The sequence below is a fragment of the Salvelinus alpinus genome, chromosome 21, assembly GCF_045679555.1.
Source record: "Salvelinus alpinus chromosome 21, SLU_Salpinus.1, whole genome shotgun sequence".
NCBI classification, from domain to species: Eukaryota; Metazoa; Chordata; class Actinopteri; order Salmoniformes; family Salmonidae; genus Salvelinus; species Salvelinus alpinus.
Window position 1 is genome coordinate 10,633,405 of NC_092106.1, and position 20,591 is coordinate 10,653,995.

The following is a 20,591-nucleotide window of genomic DNA, read 5'->3' on the forward strand; positions in this document are numbered from 1 at the left end:
CTCTTTCAGAATGGAAAGATCAGCAGTCAAAGGCAGTCAAGTGTTCTCTTGTTTCCTTTGAACACTGTGACGTGAGCATGCTACTCTCACACACGGAAGCTATTACATTATCCAATGGAGAGACGGCTGCGTTAGTCCCCAAATACCAGAGAAAGAAGTTGCATGTTGGTCTCCTTGTTCCACTTACTGTGAAGCAGATGGAGTTACAGTACTGTGTGTTAAGTATCTCTCTGATATTGATATCCACTATTGATATCAGGTAGAATTTCCTCCTGCAATCCTTTAGCCTTTTGATGATGTTGTCATTGTGCTTTTGAGGTTTTTCTTCTGATCAAGTTTCTTCTGGTATTGATATTGATTGTTGATATTAGGGAAGAATGTCCTGCAAACCTTTTGCATGTGTTGTTATCTTAATTCTATATTATTTTTGACCATTTATTTTAGCTGCTAGCTAAGGAATGGCGCCAGAGGGGATGTCTACCGTTTTACGGGCCCCTAACCAATTCTGCTATTTTGTGTGTTTTTTCGCGTTGTTTGTAACTTATTTTGTACATAATGTTTCTGCCACAGTCTCTTATGACCTAAAGGAGCTTCTGGATATCAGAACAGCAATTACTCACCTCATACTGGACAAAGATTTTTTCTTTAACGAGTCGGATGCGAAGGATTTACTGCTGATACAGGACCAGGCCCAAATCACTGTCATTCGCATGAAGAAGAGACGCCTATACAGGGGACGCAGATCCGGGTGCCTTGTGAGAATTTGTCGGCGAGTGGGTAACCTGCCTCTACCATCCGTCCTATTGGCCAATGTGCAATCACTGGAGAATAAACTGGATGAGCTCCGTTCGAGACTATCCTACCAACGGGACATTAAAAACTGTAATATCTTATGTTTCACCGAGTCATGGCTGAATGACAACATGGATAACATACAGTTGGCTGGGTTTTCCGCACATCACAAGACAGAATAGCTACCTCCGATAAGACGAGGGGTAGTGGTCTGTGTCTATTAGTCAACAACAGCTGGTGTGCGAGTGTCTAACATTAAAGAAGTCTAAAGATTTTTCTCGCCTGAGGTAGAGTATCTCATGATAAGTTGTAGACCACACCATTTCCAGGAGAGTTTTCATCTATATTTTTATAAGCTGTCTTTTTGCCACCACAAACCGATGCTGGTGCTAAGACCGCACTCAACGAGCTGTATATCGCCATACGCAAACAAGAAAATACTCATCCAGAGGCGGCGCTCCTAGTGGCCGGGGACTTTAATGCAGAAAAACTTAAATCTGTTTTACATCATTTCTACCAGCATGTCACATGTGCAACCAGAGTAAAAAAACTCTAGACCACCTTTACTCCACACACAGAGATGCGTACAAAGCTCTCCCTTGCCATCCATTTGGAAAACCACTGGACTCTTGTAATGGGTGCGTGTTGGTGGTGTAACGGATGTGAAATGGCTAGCCAGTTAGCGGTGGTGCGAGCTAGCAGCCTTTCAGTCGGTTACGTCACTTGCTCTGAAACCTAGAAGTAGTGGTTCCCGCTCTGCAAGGCTTTTGTGGAGCGATGGGTAACGACGCTTCGTGGGTGACTGTTGTTGATGTGTGCAGAGGGTCCCTGGTTTGCGCCCGTGTCGGGGCGAGGGGACGGTTTAAAGTTATACTGTTACAGTGGCAGGGAAGTCAGGCGCAGGAGATCGAACTTGGTATAAACGGAGTCATTTAATAAGTGCTGACCAAACTCCAAAACCAAAATATATAAAATAACAAAAGTGTGTACAGAACACGTTGCACACCAACACATACTAGCACAATCACATACAATATAACAATCTCCGACAAGGACATGAGGGGAAACAGAGGGTTAAATACACAACATGTAATTGATGGGATTGAAACCAGGTGTGAAGGAAGACAAGACAAAACCAATGGAAAATGAAAAATGGATCAGTGATGGCTAGAAGGTCGGTGATGTCGACCGCCGAACACCACCCGAACAAGGAGAGGGACCGACTTCGGCGGAAGTCGTGACATTACCCCCCCCCCTCCCCCCTCGACGCGCGGCTCCAGCTGCGCGTCGCCACCGACCTCGGGGACGACCCAGGGGGTGAGGCGCAGGGCGATCCGGATGGAGACGGTGGAAATCTCGCAGCATAGAAGGATCCAACACGTCCTCCACCGGAATCCAGCACCTCTCCTCCGGACCATACCCCTCCCAGTCCACGAGGTACTGAAGGCCCCTCGCCCGACGTCTCGAATCCAGTATGGAACAAACAGAGTACGCCGGGGCCCCCTCGATGTCCAGAGGGGGCGGAGGAACCTCCCGCACCTCAGACTCCTGGAGCGGGCCAGCCACCACCGGCCTGAGGAGAGACACATGGAACGAGGGGTTAATGCGGTAATCGGGGGGAAGCTGTAACCTGTAACATACCTCGTTCACTCTCCTCAGGACTTTAAATGGCCCCACAAACCGCGGACCCAGCTTCCGACAGGGCAGGCGGAGGGGCAGATTTCGGGTCGAGAGCCAGACCCCGGTGTTCGCACCGCGGTGACGGTCTGCGCCAACTTTCTGGCGCAGTACGGCGCGCTGAAGATGGACATGGGCGGCCTCCAAAAGCGTCAATACAGGTATAAGATTGAATCCTACTACACCGCTCTGACGCTCATTTGATGTGGCAGGGCTTGCAAACTATTACGGACTATAAAGGGAAGCCCAGCCGCAAGCTGCCCAGTGACACGAGCCTACCACCCGAGCTAAACTACTTCTGGGTGCGCTTCGAGGCAAGCAACACTGAAGCATGCATTAGAGAATCAGCTGTTCCAGACTACTGTGTGATCACGCTCTCCGTAGCCAATGTGAGTAAGACCAGGTCAACATTCACAAGGCCGCAGGGCCAGACGGATTACCAGGACGTGTACTCAGAGCATGCGCTGACCAATTGGCAAGTGTCTTCACTGACATTTTCAACCTGTCCCTGACCGAGTCTGTAATACCTACATGTTTCAAGCAGACCACCATAGTCCACGTGCCCAAGAACACCAAGGTAACTTGCCTAAATGACTACCGATCTGTAGCACTCACGTCGGTAGCTATGAAATGCTTTGAAAGGCTGGTCATGGCTCACATCAACACCGTCATCCCAGAAACCTACTCCAATTCGCATACCGCCCCAACAGATCCACAGATGACGCAATCTCTATTGCACTCCACACTGCCCTTTCCCACTTGGACAAAAGGAACACCTACGCGAAAATGCTGTTCATTGACTACAGCTCAGCGTTCAACACCATAGTGCCCTCAAATTTCATTACTGAGCTAAGGACCCTGGGTCTAAATGCCTCTCTCTACAACTGGATCCTGGACTTCCTGATAGGCCACCCCCCAGGTTGTAAGGGTAGGCAACAACACATCTGCAATGCTGATCCTGAACATGGGGGCCCCTCAGGGGTGTGTGCTTAGTCCCCTCCTGTACTCACTGTTCACCCACAACTGCGTGGCCAAGCACTATTCCAACACCATCCTTAAGTTTGCCAACGACACGACGGGGGGAGGCCTGATCACCAACAATGATGAGAAGAGCCTATAGGGAGGAGGTCAGAGACCGGTCAGTGTGATACCAAGACAACAACCTCTCCCTCAACGTAAACAAGACAAAGGAGATGATCGTGGACTACAGGAAAAGGAGGGTCGAGCATGCGCCCATTCTCATTCTCATCGATGGGGCTGTATTGTAGCAGGTTGAGAGTTTCAAGTTCATTAGTGTCCACATCACCAACAAACTATCATAGTCCAAACACACCAAGACAGTCGTGAAGAGGGCATGACAATGCCTATTCCCCCTCAGGAGACTGAGAAGATTTGGCATGGGTCCTCAGATCCTTAAAAAGTTCTACAGCTGCACCATCGAGAGCATCCTGACAGGTTGCATCAATTCCTGGTATGGCAACTGCTCGGCATCCGACCACAAGGCACTACAGAGGGTAGTGTGTACGGCCCAGTACATCACTGGGGCCAAGCTCCCTGCCATCCAGGACCTCTATACCAGGCGGTGTCAGCCAAAGACTCCAGTCACCCTAGTCATAGACTGTTCTCTCTGCTACCACACAGCAAGCGGTACTGGAGTACCAAGTCTAGGTCCAAGAGGCTTCTAAGCAGCTTCTACCCCAAAGGCATAACACTGCTGAACAGCTAATCAAACGGCTTCACTGACTATTTGCATTGACCCCCCCTTTTTTTACGCTGCTGCTACTCGCTGTTTATTATCTATGCATAGTCACTTTACCCCTACCTACATGTACACATTACCTAAATTACCTTGACTAACCTGTACCCCCTGTATATATTGCCTCGTTATTGTTATTTTATTGTGTTATTAGTTTGTTTAGTAAATATTTTCTAAACTCTTATTTTTATTTAAACTGTATTGTTGGTTAATAAGGGCTTGTAAGTAAGCATTTCACAGTAAGGTCTGTTGTATTCGGCGCATGTGAGAAATACAATTTGATTTGATTTAATTTAACTATAAACAGTTGGAATATAACCGACGGCAATAAACTAAATGAGTGTGGTCTCTCCAGTCCACAGTCCACAGCTGGGCCACACTGACTTGACACACGAGAGGGGAAAAAAACTATGGATGAAAGAAAGAGGCTGGGAATGAAATCCTGTGTTCGATAACTGACTAAATAACTCTGTCAAGAGAATGTGACTAATTGGCAACCTGTTGCACTGTGTGTCTCGCCTCTCACGTCCACCTCTGAATCCCCACTCTGGCCCTCCTGATAAATGAACCTCTTAACGTGTGATCATTCTCCTGGAAGGAGACCCCGGCCCCCTGGAGGCCCCTGAGAGAGAGAGAGAGAGAGAGAGAGAGAGAGAGAGAGAGAGAGAGAGAGAGAGAGAGAGAGAGAGAGAGAGAGAGAGAGAGAGAGAGAGAGAGAGAGAGAGAGAGAGAGAGAGAGAGAGAGAGAGAGAGAGAGAGAGAGAGAGAGAGAGAGAGAGAGAGAGAGAGAGAGAGAGAGAGAGAGAGAGAGAGAGAGAGAGAGAGAGAGAGAGAGAGAGAGAGAGAGAGAGAGAGAGAGAGAGAGAGAGAGAGAGAGAGAGAGAGAGAGAGAGAGAGAGATTTTACATCTAGGCTCTGTGGTGGGCCAGCCTTGGAGGCAGTAGAGGACAGACAGAGACAGACACACAGGCAGAGGGGTCTTGGTTTTCAGCCAGTCACGGTTCCTTGGCGTCTGATTGATAGATCTCCGTTACAAGCCCCGCAAACTCACTGGATACCCACTACTTCAGTTGGCTTCTACACCTGCATTGCTTGCTGTTTGGGGTTTTAGGCTGGGTTTCTGTACAGCACTTTGAGATATCAGCTGATGTAAGAAGGGCTATATAAATAAATTTGATTTGATATGATATGTTGAAGACCTAGTCTTTAGTCTATGAGCCAGACAGCCTCTCTTTCCTTCTAGGAGTATGAGTAGGGTTTGGGCTTTTTCCTGACCACATGAATGCAGCAGTAACTCTGGGCTAACGTTATAGGATACAGTATAGATAATGATTTAACTCCCCATCTCTGTGTCATACTGATTCCCCCTCCCCTACTTCACTCTTTATTTATTTCTCTATTTCTATTTCTCTGTATGCTACACTTTCTATTCCTTAACTCTCTCTTTCCTCTTCTCTCCCACTTCCGTGTTTATCTCTCGCCCTTCTCCTTGCAGACTATTTATGGACTAAATAGGCTTGACCCTACCAGCTGCTGCACAGTCTAAGGAAATGATATCTACCTCCCACCCTAGTGTACGTAGTGAAGTAGGGTGATATGTGATGCAGCATCCGTCCTCGGTACTATCATTGTGCCTCTGCATCCTCTGCATGCGACATCATGATGCCTTATTATGATATCTTCTGTTGTGTTTGATGTGTTCCAGGAAGCAGGAACTGCTGACCATCTCCAACGTGCCCTTGGGAGATTGCCCCCCATCGCCCCCCCGCACAGCCCCGCCCACCATGAAGGTAGGACACGTACCACCTCATGCCCGTCTCATTTACACCATTTTCACACTACAGAGCAGAGTTGAACCCGAGCCAAGCTGGCATGGTTACCCATCCACCATAGTTGCTGGAACCGTGCTGGAAAGGACAGTGTGGTAGGTAAATACCCAAGTGAGCACGGTATTGTTTGGCTCTGTGCAATAGTGTGAGAAACTGAAAATGGTGTCAGTGCACTGTAAAAGGAATAGTGTTGATGACGCATAGTGAGTCAGCTCTATGAGGCCTGGGTGGGCTTCATTCACTGTTCATAGAGGGTAACTCTTTAGAGGTCATAGTAGAGACTAGAGAGAGGCAGAGGGAGCTGCCAGATTCAATAAGATCTAACACTTGTCTTTCTGTGGACTATTTTAATGTAGGGCCGTTATTTATATATATATATATATATATATGTATATATATGTATAAATATAGACAGTACCAGTCAAAAGTTTTGACACACCTACTCATTCCAGGGTTTTTCTTTATTTGTGCTATTTTCTACATTGTAGAATAAAAGTGAAGACGTCAAAACTATGAAATAACACATATGGAATCATGTAGTAACCAATAAAGTGTTAATCAAATCAAAATATATTTTATATTTGAGATTCTTCAAAGTAGCCACCCTTTGACAGCTTTGCATTCGCTCAACCAGCTTCACGAGGTAGTCACCTGGAAGGCATTTCAATTAACAGGTGTAGCTTGTTAAAAGTACATTTGTGGAATTTCTTTCCTTCTTAATGTGTTTGAGCCAATTAGTTGTGTTGTGACAAGGTACGGGTGGTATACAGAAGCTAGCCCTATTTGGTAAAACACCAAGTCCATATTATGGCAAGAACAGCTCAAATAAGCAAAGAGAAACGACAGTCCATCATTACTTTATGATAGGAAGGTCAGTCAATCCGTAAATGTCCAAGAACTTTGAAAGTTTCTTCAAGTGCAGTCGAAAAAACACCATTAAGCGTTATGATGAAACTGGCTCTCATGAGGAGCGCCACAGGAAAGGTAGACCCAGAGTTACCTCTGCTGCAGAGGATAAGTTCATTCGATTTTTGTTGCGTCACCTTGAAGCAGGCTGGCCCCCCTTCTCTAGTCTGCAAGGAGAAGGGCGAGAGATAAACACGGAAGTGGGATAGAAGAGGAAAGAGAGAGTTAAGGAATAGAAAGTGTAGCATACAGAGAAATAGAAAGAGAGAAATAAATAAAGAGTGAAGTAGGGGAGGGGGAATCAGTATGACACAGAGATGGGGAGTTAAATCATTATCTATACTGTATCCTATAGTGTACAAACATGATGAGGCTATTACTATGCCTAGTACCTCTTCTATTGATTCATGTACTGCACTGTTGTGGGACCCAGTACACAAGCATTTTGCTGCACCTTTTATACCTGCTGTCAATTGTGTACGTAACAAATACGATTTGATTTGATTTGGGATTATTCATAGTCAATCCCTTGATCAGTCATTTACATAGTGTGATGATACTGACTGGGTTTTTAAAGGCAATAAACAACTTCTCTCATAGCAAACGGCCTATGCAGCATCCATGCTAGTCTGATTTTTTTTTTTCTAGTTTCAAAATTGACTAAAAAGTGTAAATAGGATCATTTGGTTTTTCAAGTCAGTCTCGTCCAAACCTGAGTTTTGTAATTGAGTTCATCATGACTTACTTGAGGGTTGGGTTTTGATTTCAACGATGCTCATTTGACCATTGACACGAGATAGACATCTGCGGTGATTGCGCTCTATCCAATCCTACCGCAGATCACACACACGCTACAGTGAGACAGACCTGCCCATCAGAGCAGCAGATCTGACTTTGTTTACACAAGACAACACCTTGTGCATTTTTTTACTTGAGAAATACTGCACCAAACAACTTAGCCGGATGTAAAATGACACAATAAATATTTTTGAAAATCTTAAATGAATTCTGACTACTTTGAGGAGGTAATACCGGCTTTGTTCCTATGGTGTCTCATGGGGGACAAACATCAGTACACATCGAACCACACCCTCAAGACTGAAGTCTAGTTTTTCTTAATGAGCAGTAGAGAAACAAAGAATCGCTGCGTTCAGACGCTCTTTAAAGGTCCGGTACGTAGCTTTGTGGGCCGACCCGACGAATTCACATACTATGAGGGCACAAGGCGAGACCCAGATGCAGATGGTCCTAGAGTCTTAGATGTTTATTAATCCTAAAAGGGGTAGGCAAGAGAATGGTTGTGTACAGGCAAAAGGTCAAAACCAGTTCAGAGTCCAGTAGGTACCAAAGGGCGGGCAGGCAGGCTCGAGGTCAGGGCAGGCATAAATAATAAATGATAAATACACTGGGGAAAATAAGCGACACCTGGAGGGGGTGGAGACAATCACAAGGTCAGGTGAAACAGATCAGGGTGTGACACATACAATGTGAATTATAGATCTGTCATTCTCATTGAAAGCCAATTTGATATGCAGTGGATCTATTCTATGTGCACTATTTCTATGCTTACCGATACAATGACATCATCTGGTTGTAAGGACATCATTTGCACCCAATTCAGCCCGCTGGAGTTGTGCTACTCACTGCTAGTAGCTGGTATGGCATAGCTTGTTTGCTGTTGTTCCAGACATCTCTAGTAGTATAGTGAAGCGGCCAGGCTGACACTTCTCTGACAGAATACTTCACACGTGTGTTTGTGTGCGTGTGTGCACACATACACACATTTCATAATGTAATGAGTCATTTTGTAAGGAACCACTTCCGTGTCTCAAGTCTTCCTTATTCTAAGACAAAAAGAAAGTGTGTAAACAGCCTATTGAAAATGTTAATGTTCCTTTTCCTGAACCAGAGGATTCAAATGAAAAGAGTTGAAAGAGGATGAAATGAAATGTGAGTAGACACACAGGCAGGACCTGTTCCACCTAGTCAATGAACAACAGGACTTTCCTGTTTGTGGCTTTGAATGCCATAAGAGGAAGCTGAACATAGCAGAGAGCACTCATTTCTCACATTCTCCAAGGAGAAAATAAAGGACGAGGGAGGTTTTGTTTGAAGAAAGGGTTGTTGGAGGCAGAAATAAAGGAAATGAAGGCGTTGAAGACCAGGTTGTGAAAGAAAAGGAAGCAAGAGCGAGAGCTGTTTTTGTTGAATTAACAGTGGAAGTTTTTGTTCTAGTCCGACTGAGGAGCCAGAAGAGTTAAGTGAATATTGCAGTGTTGTGTTGTGGTACAGGATGCCTTGACGACAGCTCACTCTAGTACTGTGTAACTGCTTCATTTGTTAAGAGGTGACAACTGGTACATTTGGTTGAGAGAAAGTGTGATTGAAAGAGTGTTTGCAACGGGGGAAAAGTGTGTCTATGCTGTTGAGGGTAAAAGACACACACCGCGCACGCACGCACTGTTGGAACTAGAAACGTAAACACTTCGCTGCACCTGCGATAATATCGGCCTATTTGTGTACACGACCAATCCAATTTGATTGGATTTGACACACACACACACAGTCTGAGAACCCCTGTCAGAGGCCCACACCACGCCACCCCCACCCGCCCCCTGCTGCTTTTCTCCCAGTGCCCAGAGTTGGAGTCAGCTGTGCAGGCAGGAGAGCAGTGGAGACTGGCCTCTCTGGAGCTCTGTGGTTCTGGTTCTATCTCCACCCAGGCTAGCGGAATGCTAACAGAATGCTAATGATGACTCAGGTACTGTTCTTACTGTAGCTGTTATCAGGGATTTACATTTACATTTAAGTCATTTAGCAGACGCTCTTATCCAGAGCGACTTACAAATTGGAAAGTTCATACATATTCATCCTGGTCCCCCCGTGGGAATTGAACCCACAACCCTGGCATTGCAAGCGCCATGCTCTACCAACTGAGCCACACGGGACCATTAGGAAGAGCTCCCATACTTTATTGTACATTATGGCTTACTGTCTGTCCAGTTAATTCCAATAGTTTAGTAGTTGAGTTACACATTGCCTCTGCAGGAGGTTTAGTAATGCCGATATTTCTTATATGCGATAAGAGTTGAATTACCACCAGATAATACGAGCTAGTATGACAGGTTTTACTTTCAAGTGCATTCAATGGTACGTCAATGGCGCATGTACATTCAAGATTTACCCCAGTGTTTTACCCAAAAGGCTCAGACTTTTCTGTTTCCAACTACGCGGGCCCGAACCCATTTCTCACTGGGCCATGACTCTGGTGGACCTGCTCTCACTTGGGGACAAAGCCAGGCCGCTGGTACTTTTCAGCTGGTGTTTACATAACAATGACTGTCTGTGGACTTCTCACCTTCTCACCAAGCAACTGTTTTGATTCTGCAGAGGTTGTGGTTCTGCTCTTCACAAGTCTTCACTGTCAGCCCTAGCTATGAAAACCCAATTTCCCTAGTATAACATAAGGGCATATATTATACACTAGTGCAACACTGGTGTTACAGTCAAAAGGCAACGATAGTGCTGTGGCCTCTGGGTGAATATTGGTTACGTGCTGAGCGCCTGGAGACCGTGGTGTTAGAATCCTCCCAGCGCCAGTCCTTCCCTCTAATCTTGGTGTGGACAGCGCAGGGCGCAGCAGGTTTCCCCGGGAGATAAGAGAGAGAGATGTTGCTGAGCTCCGCTCTGTGGAGGGCCAGGCAGTAAAGGGCAGAGAGAGAAAGACAGAGGGGGAGATATATATATATATATATATATACAGTATATAGTGCATTGGGGAAAGTATTCGGACCCCTTAACTTTTTCCACATTTTGTTACGTTACAGCCTTTTTCTAAAATGTATTAAATTGTTTTTTCCCTCTCGTCAATCTACACACAATACGTCACAATGACAAAGCAAAAACAGGTTTTTAGAAATGTTTACAGATATATTTCAAAAAATGATATCACATTTATATAAGTATTCAGACCCTTTACTCAGTACTTTGTTGAAGCACCTTTGGCAGCGATTACAGCCTTGAGTCTTCTTGGGTATGATGCTACAAGCCTGGTACACCTGTATTTGGGGAGTTTCTACAATTCTCTGCAGATCCTCTAAAGCTATGTCAGGTTGGATGGGGAGCGTTGCTGCACAACAATTTTCAGGTCTCTCCAGACATGTTCGATCTGGTTCAAGTCCGGGTTCTGGCTGGGCCACTCAAAGGCATTCAGAGACTTGTCCCGATACCACTCCTGCATTGACTTGGCTGTGTGCTTAGGGTCGTTGTCCTGTTGGAAGGTGAACCTTCGCTGCAGTCTGAGGTCCTGAGTGCTCTGGAGCAGGTTTTCATCAAGGATCTCTCTTTACTTTGCTCCGTTCATCTTTGCCTCGATCCTGACTAGTCTCCCAGTCCCTGCCACTGAAAAACATCCCCACAGCATGGTGCTGCCACCACCATACTTCACCGTAGAGATGGTGCCAGGTTTCCTCCAGACGTGACACTTGCACATCAGGCCAAAGAGTTCAATCTTGGTTTCATCAGACCAGAAAATCTTGTTTCTCATGATCTGAGAGTCTTTACGTGCCTTTTGGCAAACTCCAAGCGGGCTGTCATGTGCGTTTTACTAAGGAGTGGCTTCCATCTGGCCACTACCATAAAGGCCTGATTGGTGGTGCTGCAGAGATGGTTGTCTTTCTGGAAGGTTCTCCCATCTCCACAGAGGAACTCTAGAGCTCTGTCAGAATGTCCATTGGGTTATTGGTCACCTCCCTGACCAAGGCCCTTCTCCCCCGATTGCTCAGTTTGGCCGGGTGGCCAACTCTAGGAAGAGTCTTGGTGGTTCCAAACTTCTTCCATTTAAGAATGATGGAGGCCACTGTGTTCTTGGGGACCTTCAATGCTGCAGAAATTTTTTGGTACCCTTCCCCAGATCTGTGCCTCGACACAATCCGGTCTCGGAGCTCTATTCCTTCGACCTCATGGTTTGATTTTTGCTCTGCCATACACTGTCAACTGTGGGACCTTTCTAAATCATGTCCAATCAATTGAATTTACCACAGGTGGACTCCAAGTTGTAGAAACATCTCAAGGATGATCAATGGAAACAGGATGCACCTGACCTCAATTTCGAGTCTCATAACAAAGGGTCTGAATACTTCTGTGAATAAGGTATTTCTGTTTCTTATGTTTAATACATTTACAAAACATTGTCATTATGAGGTATTGTGTGTAGATTGATGAGTACAAACATGTATTTAATCCATTTTAGAATAAGGCTTTAACGTAACAAAATGTGAAAAAGGCAAGGGATCTGAATACTTTCCAAAGGCACTGTATATATATATAGAGAGAGAGAGAGAAGAGAGAGAGAGAGAAGAGAGAGAGCAGAGAGAGAGCAGAGAGAGAGAGAGCGAGCAGGATAGACAGACAGATGGATGGGTATTTTACATCTAGACTCTGGAGGCAGTAGATGACAGACAGACCCGATCTCTTGGTTCTCAGCCGGTCCAGGCTCCGCTCACGACACGGTTCCTCTCTGATTGGTGTCCGATTGATAGATCTCCATCTGACCCCTAGGACTCCCCCCACGGCCCCCAGTAGTTCCCTCACCTTAGACGGGGGACGACGATGAATCACCAAGGTTACAGTGCCCATCTGTAGGGCTGTGTGAGCCTGGCTCATTGTGTTGACTCTGTGGGACTAGCTGTGTGGGTTTAGGACTCTGTGGCAGGTTAATGTATAACTAAATGACAACTCCCACTGCACTGACAGCTGTTGGATTAGCATGTTCACCTGAGCTCAGGTGGATTGGATATCCCGGTGCTAAAGTAAAGAGATGTTTTTACTGCTGTGAAATTGATAATTTCCCTGGTTTTCCTGGTTTTCAGAGTACTAGGTTGTATGTCTCAAGGTAAGACATGGGTTTTCCAGGTCTTGGTGGGTTTTAGTGGTATTGCTGGTGGTGTTCGACTATGATATAACATGTTGCTGAAATCCCGTGGGTTTAATGACTGCGTTGATATGGAGTTATCAGTACCTGTGTAGATAGGGAATCAGTAATTTCAGTGATCAATTGAAGCCCACACCTTGCAAAGCATTTGAGTTCAGCTTTGTCATTAGTGTTTGCATAAGATATTACATAAAAAGTACATTTAACTGCCATTAGGCTCACTGTATGAAAAGGGGCATTTTGTTTTGACTGCCTTTGTCTGCATTCTCTACTTGCCAACCTTGAAACCTGTCATTCAAACAATGTAGTTGGTTGTGTTCCTCATCCGTTGTGCTTTTAGCATATTTCCTGAGTATGACTTTTGACTGTCACATAGAGAGCTATGTGTTTGTTGATTGACTGTCCTTCATTATAAAGACACGAAAAGGCCAGGACAACACTGTATAAAACAATGTTTCAATCCAAGATGGATCTTCTTCCGGTCAACAACTCTCAAGGCCTTTTTGTTTCTCTGTAGAGTTTTTCTTTCCATCACCTATTAAATCATTTTTTTAAATCTCATATTCTATCTAAATAATGTTTTTGACTCGTCCTTTGCTTATTTATAATATTTATAATGACTGGTATTTGCCCAGACCGTTGTGTTGTTTGTGAATTTGGAAAGCAGGGTCACACAGAAAAGCTGCTTATTATCATAGGGCCTACTTAATAACACTTTTTGGGAAGGAAATCTATTTTCATAGTAGTTGGTCATATTCCATAGAAATCTTAGACAGCTACTTTAAGTATAATGGGATCATGTGTTAATTACAACTTTACTTCCCGATCTCCACTCTCATTGAGCTCAGACTGGTCCCTATATTGACATGAGTTATTTGAAATGTTTGATGATTATTACAATAATGATAATGCACTACATTTATTACCAATATTTAGTTGTCTGTACTTTCATTCTTTACATTTTTTACCATCATCCTGTCAATAAGAAGGCCCAACAACAGCCCATTATTTTTCTGGAGTGACTGTTTTGAGGAAGTGGAGTAGGCTTGGTTATCTGTGTTTGTATAACATACTGTACATATGGGTGTGAGAGGGTGTAGGACTGTCCTTCCTTATGTGTTCTGCCTCAGTTCAATGAGCTCTTATTGGGAACCAGGGTGGAAATGCTGCTCGCTGGAGATGATCGCGGTGTGATAATTGTAGTTACTGGGTTTGAGTAGTTTCAGGTCACGTTCAAGGCTACATTGCAGACTGCCCAGTCAGGCATCAGATTTCTATATCACATGACGTGTTTAGCTCGTGTACCTCTCAATGTTGTCAGCCTGGAACGTAGCCTCGGTGACCAGACCTCTCTCCATGTCCATAGAAATACCCCCCAAAAAACATTGGTCACACTTAAAAAAGGATCAGACCCTTTTTTTCCAATTTTCGCCTAAATGACATAACCAAATCTAACTGCCTGTAGCTCAGGACCTGAAGCAAGGATATGCATATTCTTGATACCATTTGAACGGAAACACTTTGAAGTTTGTGGAAATGTTAAATTAATGTAGGAGAATATAACACATTAGATCTGTTAAAAGATAATGCAAAGAAAAAAACATTGTTTGTTTTTGTTTTTTTGGTACCATCTTTGAAATGTAAGAGAAAGGCCAATATATGACTTAGGAATCTAGGCGCAATTTAGATTTTGCCCACTAGATGGCAACAGTGTATGTGCAAAGCTTTAGGCTGATCCAATTAACCATTGTATATCTGTTCAAAAGTTTGTATCAAGACTGCCCAAATGTGCCTAATTGGTTTATTAATCACTTTTCAAGTTCATAACTGTGCACTCTCCTCAAACAATAGCATGGTATACTTTCACTGTAATAGCTACTGTAAAGTGGACAGTACAGTTAGAATAACAAGAATTTAAGCTTACTGCCAATATCAGATATGTCTATGTCCTGGGAAATGTTCTTGTTACTTACAACCTCATGCTAATCGCATAAGCCTACGTTAGCTCAACCGTCCTACGGGAGACCCACCGATCCTGTCGTTTTTAAACCATCTCACACTGGTGTTATGCTTTGTGGACATCACAAAGCCATACCTCAACCTATACCAAATAAACCCTAATTGAAAATATCCTCCATTAATTAATTTAGTGCTTATTTAGGAAATGCAGTGCACTCTACTTCTAGTGATCACATTGGTCCAGGACAATTTGATACGCTAGAACTGCATTCATTCTAACTGTATGACATTGTAGTAAAATAATCAACTCTGTTTCTCTGTTTGTTTCAGTCTGCCGAGTTCTTCGACATGCTGGAAAGGATGCAGGTAAGACTCCTCCTTCTCCTTCCTCTTTCTCTTCCTTCTCTGCTTCCTTCTCTTCTCTCTAAGTTCCCACTGCTGCTGGCATGGACGTGGTGATGAAAGCACGACACGTTCATCACTTTCTGAGATTTTAATCAAGGGTCCTCCCCTAACGAGCAGAAGGGTCCGTTATTAAGCCACAGGAGTTTGGAGGGGGAACGCGGGCCGCCCTTAATTTGAGGAGCCGAGAAACACCGGGTCCAATCTCTGGTCCTGATTGAGTAATGAGCCAAACCAGACCAAGTTAACGAGCTCCCTCTAAAAAAACATTGATTTCTCTGACCTGTTCTGCTGCACTGTGTCTATGGGGTTCTGGGATCTTCTGTGGGATTGGGGTTTTAGGCAGGATGTGGGCAGGAAGAGGGTGGGTGGTGGTGGCAGCTCTGCCACGCCAATTTGGGGACAGTGGGTGAGCTTTTGAAAGAAAGAGAGAGAGTGAGCGGAGGAGGACAGGAGATCGATAGCGCATGATAACAAGTGGGCGAGGAGGAATGAGGACAGAGGCCACACAGGCCCGCTGCCACCTCTGAGCCAGTCCTTACCAGACCCCTCTCTGTCCCCACAGCGCCACATCGACCTGCACTACTAACTAGACTAGAGTAATCGATGGCCGAACAGTTGAAAGGCCTCTATCTGGAATGGTTGATCACAAAGCCCGTCTCAGAGGGATCGAAGATGGATGTATTAAGACAGACCCCTAGCTTTGATCTAACCCAGCGGTGTTGACAAGTAGTCCCCCTCTGAGCTATAGCGGTTCCCCCATCCCCTCCACTGTCTGTCTCTCTGAGCTAGCCTGGTCCCTGATCTGTTATTGCTGTATTGCCAACTCCTATGGTCATTGTCAATACAGCACAAACAGATCTGGGACCAGGCAGCAAGCATCACTGGAGGATGAGGACCATTCAAACACATGCAGAGAGTGCTTAGATCAGGGCTGCCCAACCCTCTTCCTGGAGATCTACTGCTCTATGACTTTTCAGTCCAACCCTAATTTAACACACCGGATACTACTTATTAGCTGCTCAACAAGACCTTAACCAGCTGAATCAGATATGTTAAATTAGGGTTGGACTGAAAACCTACAGGACAGTAGATCTCCAGGAAGAGTGTTGGGCAGCCCTGGCTTAGATAGATAGACAGACCAGTCTGTGCGTTGACCACTGCTTAGATAGACAGACCAGTCTGTACGTTGAACACTGCTTAGATAGACAGACCAGTCTGTGCGTTGACCACTGCTTAGATAGACAGACCAGTCTGTACGTTGACCACTGCTTAGATAGACAGACCAGTCTGTATGTTGACCACTGCTTAGATAGACAGACCAGTCTGTACGTTGACCACTGCTTAGATAGACAGACCAGTCTGTACGTTGAACACTGCTTAGATAGACAGACCAGTCTGTACGTTGAACACTGCTTAGACAGACAGACCAGTCTGTACGTTGACCACTGCTTAGATAGACAGACCAGTCTGTACGTTGAACACTGCTTAGATAGACAGACCAGTCTGTGCGTTGACCACTGCTTAGATAGACAGACCAGTCTGTACGTTGACCACTGCTTAGATAGACAGACCAGTCTGTACGTTGACCACTGCTTTGATAGACAGACCAGTCTGTGCGTTGAACACTGCTTAGATAGACAGACCAGTCTGTACATTGACCACTGCTTAGATAGACAGACCAGTCTGTACGTTGACCACTGCTTAGATAGACAGACCAGTCTGTACGTTGACCACTGCTTAGATAGACAGACCAGTCTGTGCGTTGACCACTGCTTAGATAGACAGACCAGTCTGTACGTTGACCACTGCTTAGATAGACAGACCAGTCTGTGCGTTGACCACTGCTTAGATAGACAGATCAGTCTGTGCGTTGACCACTGCTTAGATAGACAGACCAGTCTGTACGTTGACCACTGCTTAGATAGACAGACCAGTCTGTGCGTTGACCACTGCTTAGATAGACAGACCAGTCTGTACGTTGACCACTGCTTAGATAGACAGACCAGTCTGTACGTTGACCACTGCTTTGATAGACAGACCAGTCTGTGCGTTGAACACTGCTTAGATAGACAGACCAGTCTGTACGTTGACCACTGCTTAGATAGACAGACCAGTCTGTACGTTGAACACTGCTTAGATAGACAGACCAGTCTGTGCGTTGACCACTGCTTAGATAGACAGACCAGTCTGTACGTTGACCACTGAAATCAATAATGGAAGGTAGGGATAAGGATGCAGTTTAAGTCTGGTAAATGACTTGTGAGATTCTGTGTGTGTGGTAGGTCTTAATGGCCTTCCCACAAACAGAGTACAATATACAGAGTAGTGTGTTTGTCTACCAATGAAATCAATAATGAAACATAGGGATAAGGATGATTGAGATATGATTAAGTCTGGTTAAAGACTTGAGAGAATCTGTGTGTGTGGTAAGGATTCAGGCTTCAGAGCCTTCCCACATGCACAGAAGTCTTTCTCCACAGGTCTTTCCAGTAGATTGGTAATTGTGCAATTCAGGATGTGTCAACTAGTCATGTCGGCTTGGCTCTGCATATATTACGCAAACACTTCTTTTTACCAAGCAAATATTTTCCCTGGGTTCCACCTATCAAATGTTTACCCAGAGAATGTACAGTCCAGTATTATATGTACAGTAACTGATTTGGGAGTTGTGTAAGTCCAGGAATGATATTTTTTTACCCTTGTGACCCTCCGTCCACATGCGTGACCCTGTCCAGGTCCCTAAATCTGAGGAGACGAAGCCCCACTCGCAGAGAAGCAAGGTCTGAGAAACACACACACACACACACACATCAGTGTCTGTGGACCTCACCGCTGGGCATGCTTCTCTGTCATGATGCATTGACCTCGTCTCTGTCCATTCCTTCATTCATGTATTCCTTTATTTGTTTTTTTCCCCCATCCCTTCTTTATTTGATTGCGATGGTGGTCATCCTCCGTGCGAAGCCTGTCAGCCACTGCAGTGGTTTCACCACTCTCTAAATGACTTGTAACACTCTCTTAAGGTCCCCTCAACCAGGAAAAAACGTAGGCTAACTTAAAATAACAAAGAGCTGTGCATAATGAATGTGATTCCCCTCAATCTCCTGGGACTCTATACAGTGTAAAAACAAAGGCATGGAGATCGATTGGAGTCGATGGTGAACGTCCAGGGATGGACTGGCCATAGGGCAATTCTGGCAAATGCTAGATGGGCTGGTCAATCTTTAGTCCATCTGTCTAAAAAAAAAAAATTGTGCAAAATTAAAGTAATAATAATAATGGGTGCCTCAAGTCTATCAAATACACAGGTCTATTTCTAGTCCCAGTCCGTCCCTGTGAACATCACATCACAGCAGGTTTAAAGGTCATACACCAGCTGACTGCTAACCAGCCCCAGTGACTTAATGATGAACCCAGGGGCTCATAGAGTCAACCCTGAGACTCGTATCCCTGAGATTGTCGGAAGGTTCAGACTCCTCCATTTGCCTGTTTGATTCATTTGTTTCATTGTGTTGCATCACTCATTGGAACATCAGTTGCTTCTGTGGAATAAGTCACTGTATATATGTTCACCCTGAGTTTCTGTGTTCAAGCTTGCTATAGTGACGGACCGCCTCAGTTGACCTCATTGTAATGTAGTTCAAGGCCCCTGTTTGAGTTCTTTACAAACACAACCTGCCTTTCTCCCTTCCTTGAAGTAATCACTGATCTTACACAAATTGATAGGTGTGAGCAATAGTTCTATTTCATAGCATTCACCTACCCAACCTTGTCAGATCAGGGATTTCTTTACGGAAGGGAGGAAGGAAATAGGCGTTCTCTGAAGTATTTGAACAGGGCTGTAGTTATTCCAGCCTGTAAGGTTAATGATCTGTGTGTGTCTCTCCTCTCTCTGTCTGACAGGATGACTACATCCCATACCCGCGGATAGAGGACGTGAGTCAGCGCTCTGATACGATCATATCAATTGGATCAAAACACTATGCACAAACAAGCATGAACAACACAAACCCACATAAGCACGCATACAGTATGCACACACGCACGCACGCACGCACGCACGCACGCACGCACGCACGCACGCACGCACGCACGCACGCACGCACACACACACACACACACACGCATGGTCAATGTAAAACAAGGCTCAAAGAACTTTTACAGGCACATTTATGATCAAAGTTCCAAGCTCTAGGCAGTGTTCTAAGGTGCTGCATCGCGGTGCTTGAGGCGTCACTACAGACCCGGGTTCAATTCCAGGCTGTGTCACAACCAGCCGTGACCAGGAGTCCCATAGGTCGGCGCACAATTGGCCCCAGTGTCGTCCGGGTTAGGGGAGGGTTTGGCCAGGGGGGGGTGCCTGCAGGCTGACTTCGGTCGTGACTTGAACGCTGTTTCCTCCGACACATTGTTGCAGCTGGCTTCCGGGATAGGCGGACAGGTGTTAAGGAACGTGGTTTGGCGGGTCATGTTTCGGAGGACGCATGACTCATCCTTCACATCTCCCGAGCCCTTTGGGGCGATGCAGCGATGAGACAAGACCGTAATTGGATATGATGAAATTGGGGAGAAAAAGGGGGGTAAAAAAGCAAATATTTATTTATATGGCCCTATTCTTGTGGATGGTGATATTTTGGTACATAAACCCCTTGCCCCTTGGTTGTGTGGCTTAGATTCTGGAGAAGGGTAGCCCATACCCGCAGGTGATCCTGCCCCAGTTTGGGGGTTACTGGATTGAGGATGCCGAGGCGCCTGTAGGCACCCCCACCTCTTCGGAGAGCAGCTTCTGTGAGGAGGATGACGGAGGGAGTATGAGCCCTGCGGGAGGGTTCGGCTTCAGGCTGGAGTGTAACAGCACGGCCAGGGCCTACCGCCAACACTTCCTGGGCAGGGTGAGTCAAGGCCTATTTGACTTGTAGTAATAATGTGAGTGTGTGAGTGGGGGAGGAAGGGGGGTCTGTGCCTGCATGTGTGTGTTGTGTGTCTGTGTGTGTTTATGTTGATGTGTGTGTGTGTTCTCTGTAAGGGTGTGTATCTCTCTTTAAGTCTTTCTCCATTCAGTGTTTTTCCTATTTCAGGCTTAATTCTGCTCTGGGATTATGACTAAGCATGTTTTAAATATATATGCATATTCAATAGTTCAGGACTCAAACAAATTAAGAATCAGTCGTTTGGAAAAGGAACGTGTAATTGACTTAAATTATGTGGAGATCTGTGAAATATTGAGTGTTAAACCTTATTTGAGGGTGTGTAACTTCTTTAAGCTGTCTCATCATACTGTGTAGTGATTCGCTGTCTCTCTGACTCTCTTGCACTCCCTCCCTCCCTCCCTCCC

General features: G+C 45.3%; 1 protein-coding gene across 12 annotated transcripts in view; it reads left to right on the top strand.

Moving 5' to 3' along the window:
• rap1gap2a (RAP1 GTPase activating protein 2a) overlaps window positions 1–20,591 on the top strand; it is a 106,255-nt gene that overhangs the window by 63,951 nt on the left and 21,713 nt on the right. For 5 of the 12 annotated variants that reach the window (XM_071356927.1, XM_071356926.1, XM_071356923.1 and 2 more), the window contains 5 exons: window positions 5,931–6,015; window positions 15,182–15,217; window positions 17,992–18,036; window positions 19,160–19,192; window positions 19,930–20,148. In XM_071356927.1, the coding sequence (XP_071213028.1) occupies window positions 5,931–6,015; window positions 15,182–15,217; window positions 17,992–18,036; window positions 19,160–19,192; window positions 19,930–20,148 (418 nt within the window). Of the gene's footprint in view, window positions 1–5,930; window positions 6,016–8,831; window positions 8,911–8,997; window positions 9,217–9,578; window positions 9,722–15,181; window positions 15,218–17,991; window positions 18,037–19,159; window positions 19,193–19,929; window positions 20,149–20,591 lie in introns of those variants that run through there. The other 7 variants (XM_071356930.1, XM_071356929.1, XM_071356924.1 and 4 more) reach the window with 7 other exon arrangements.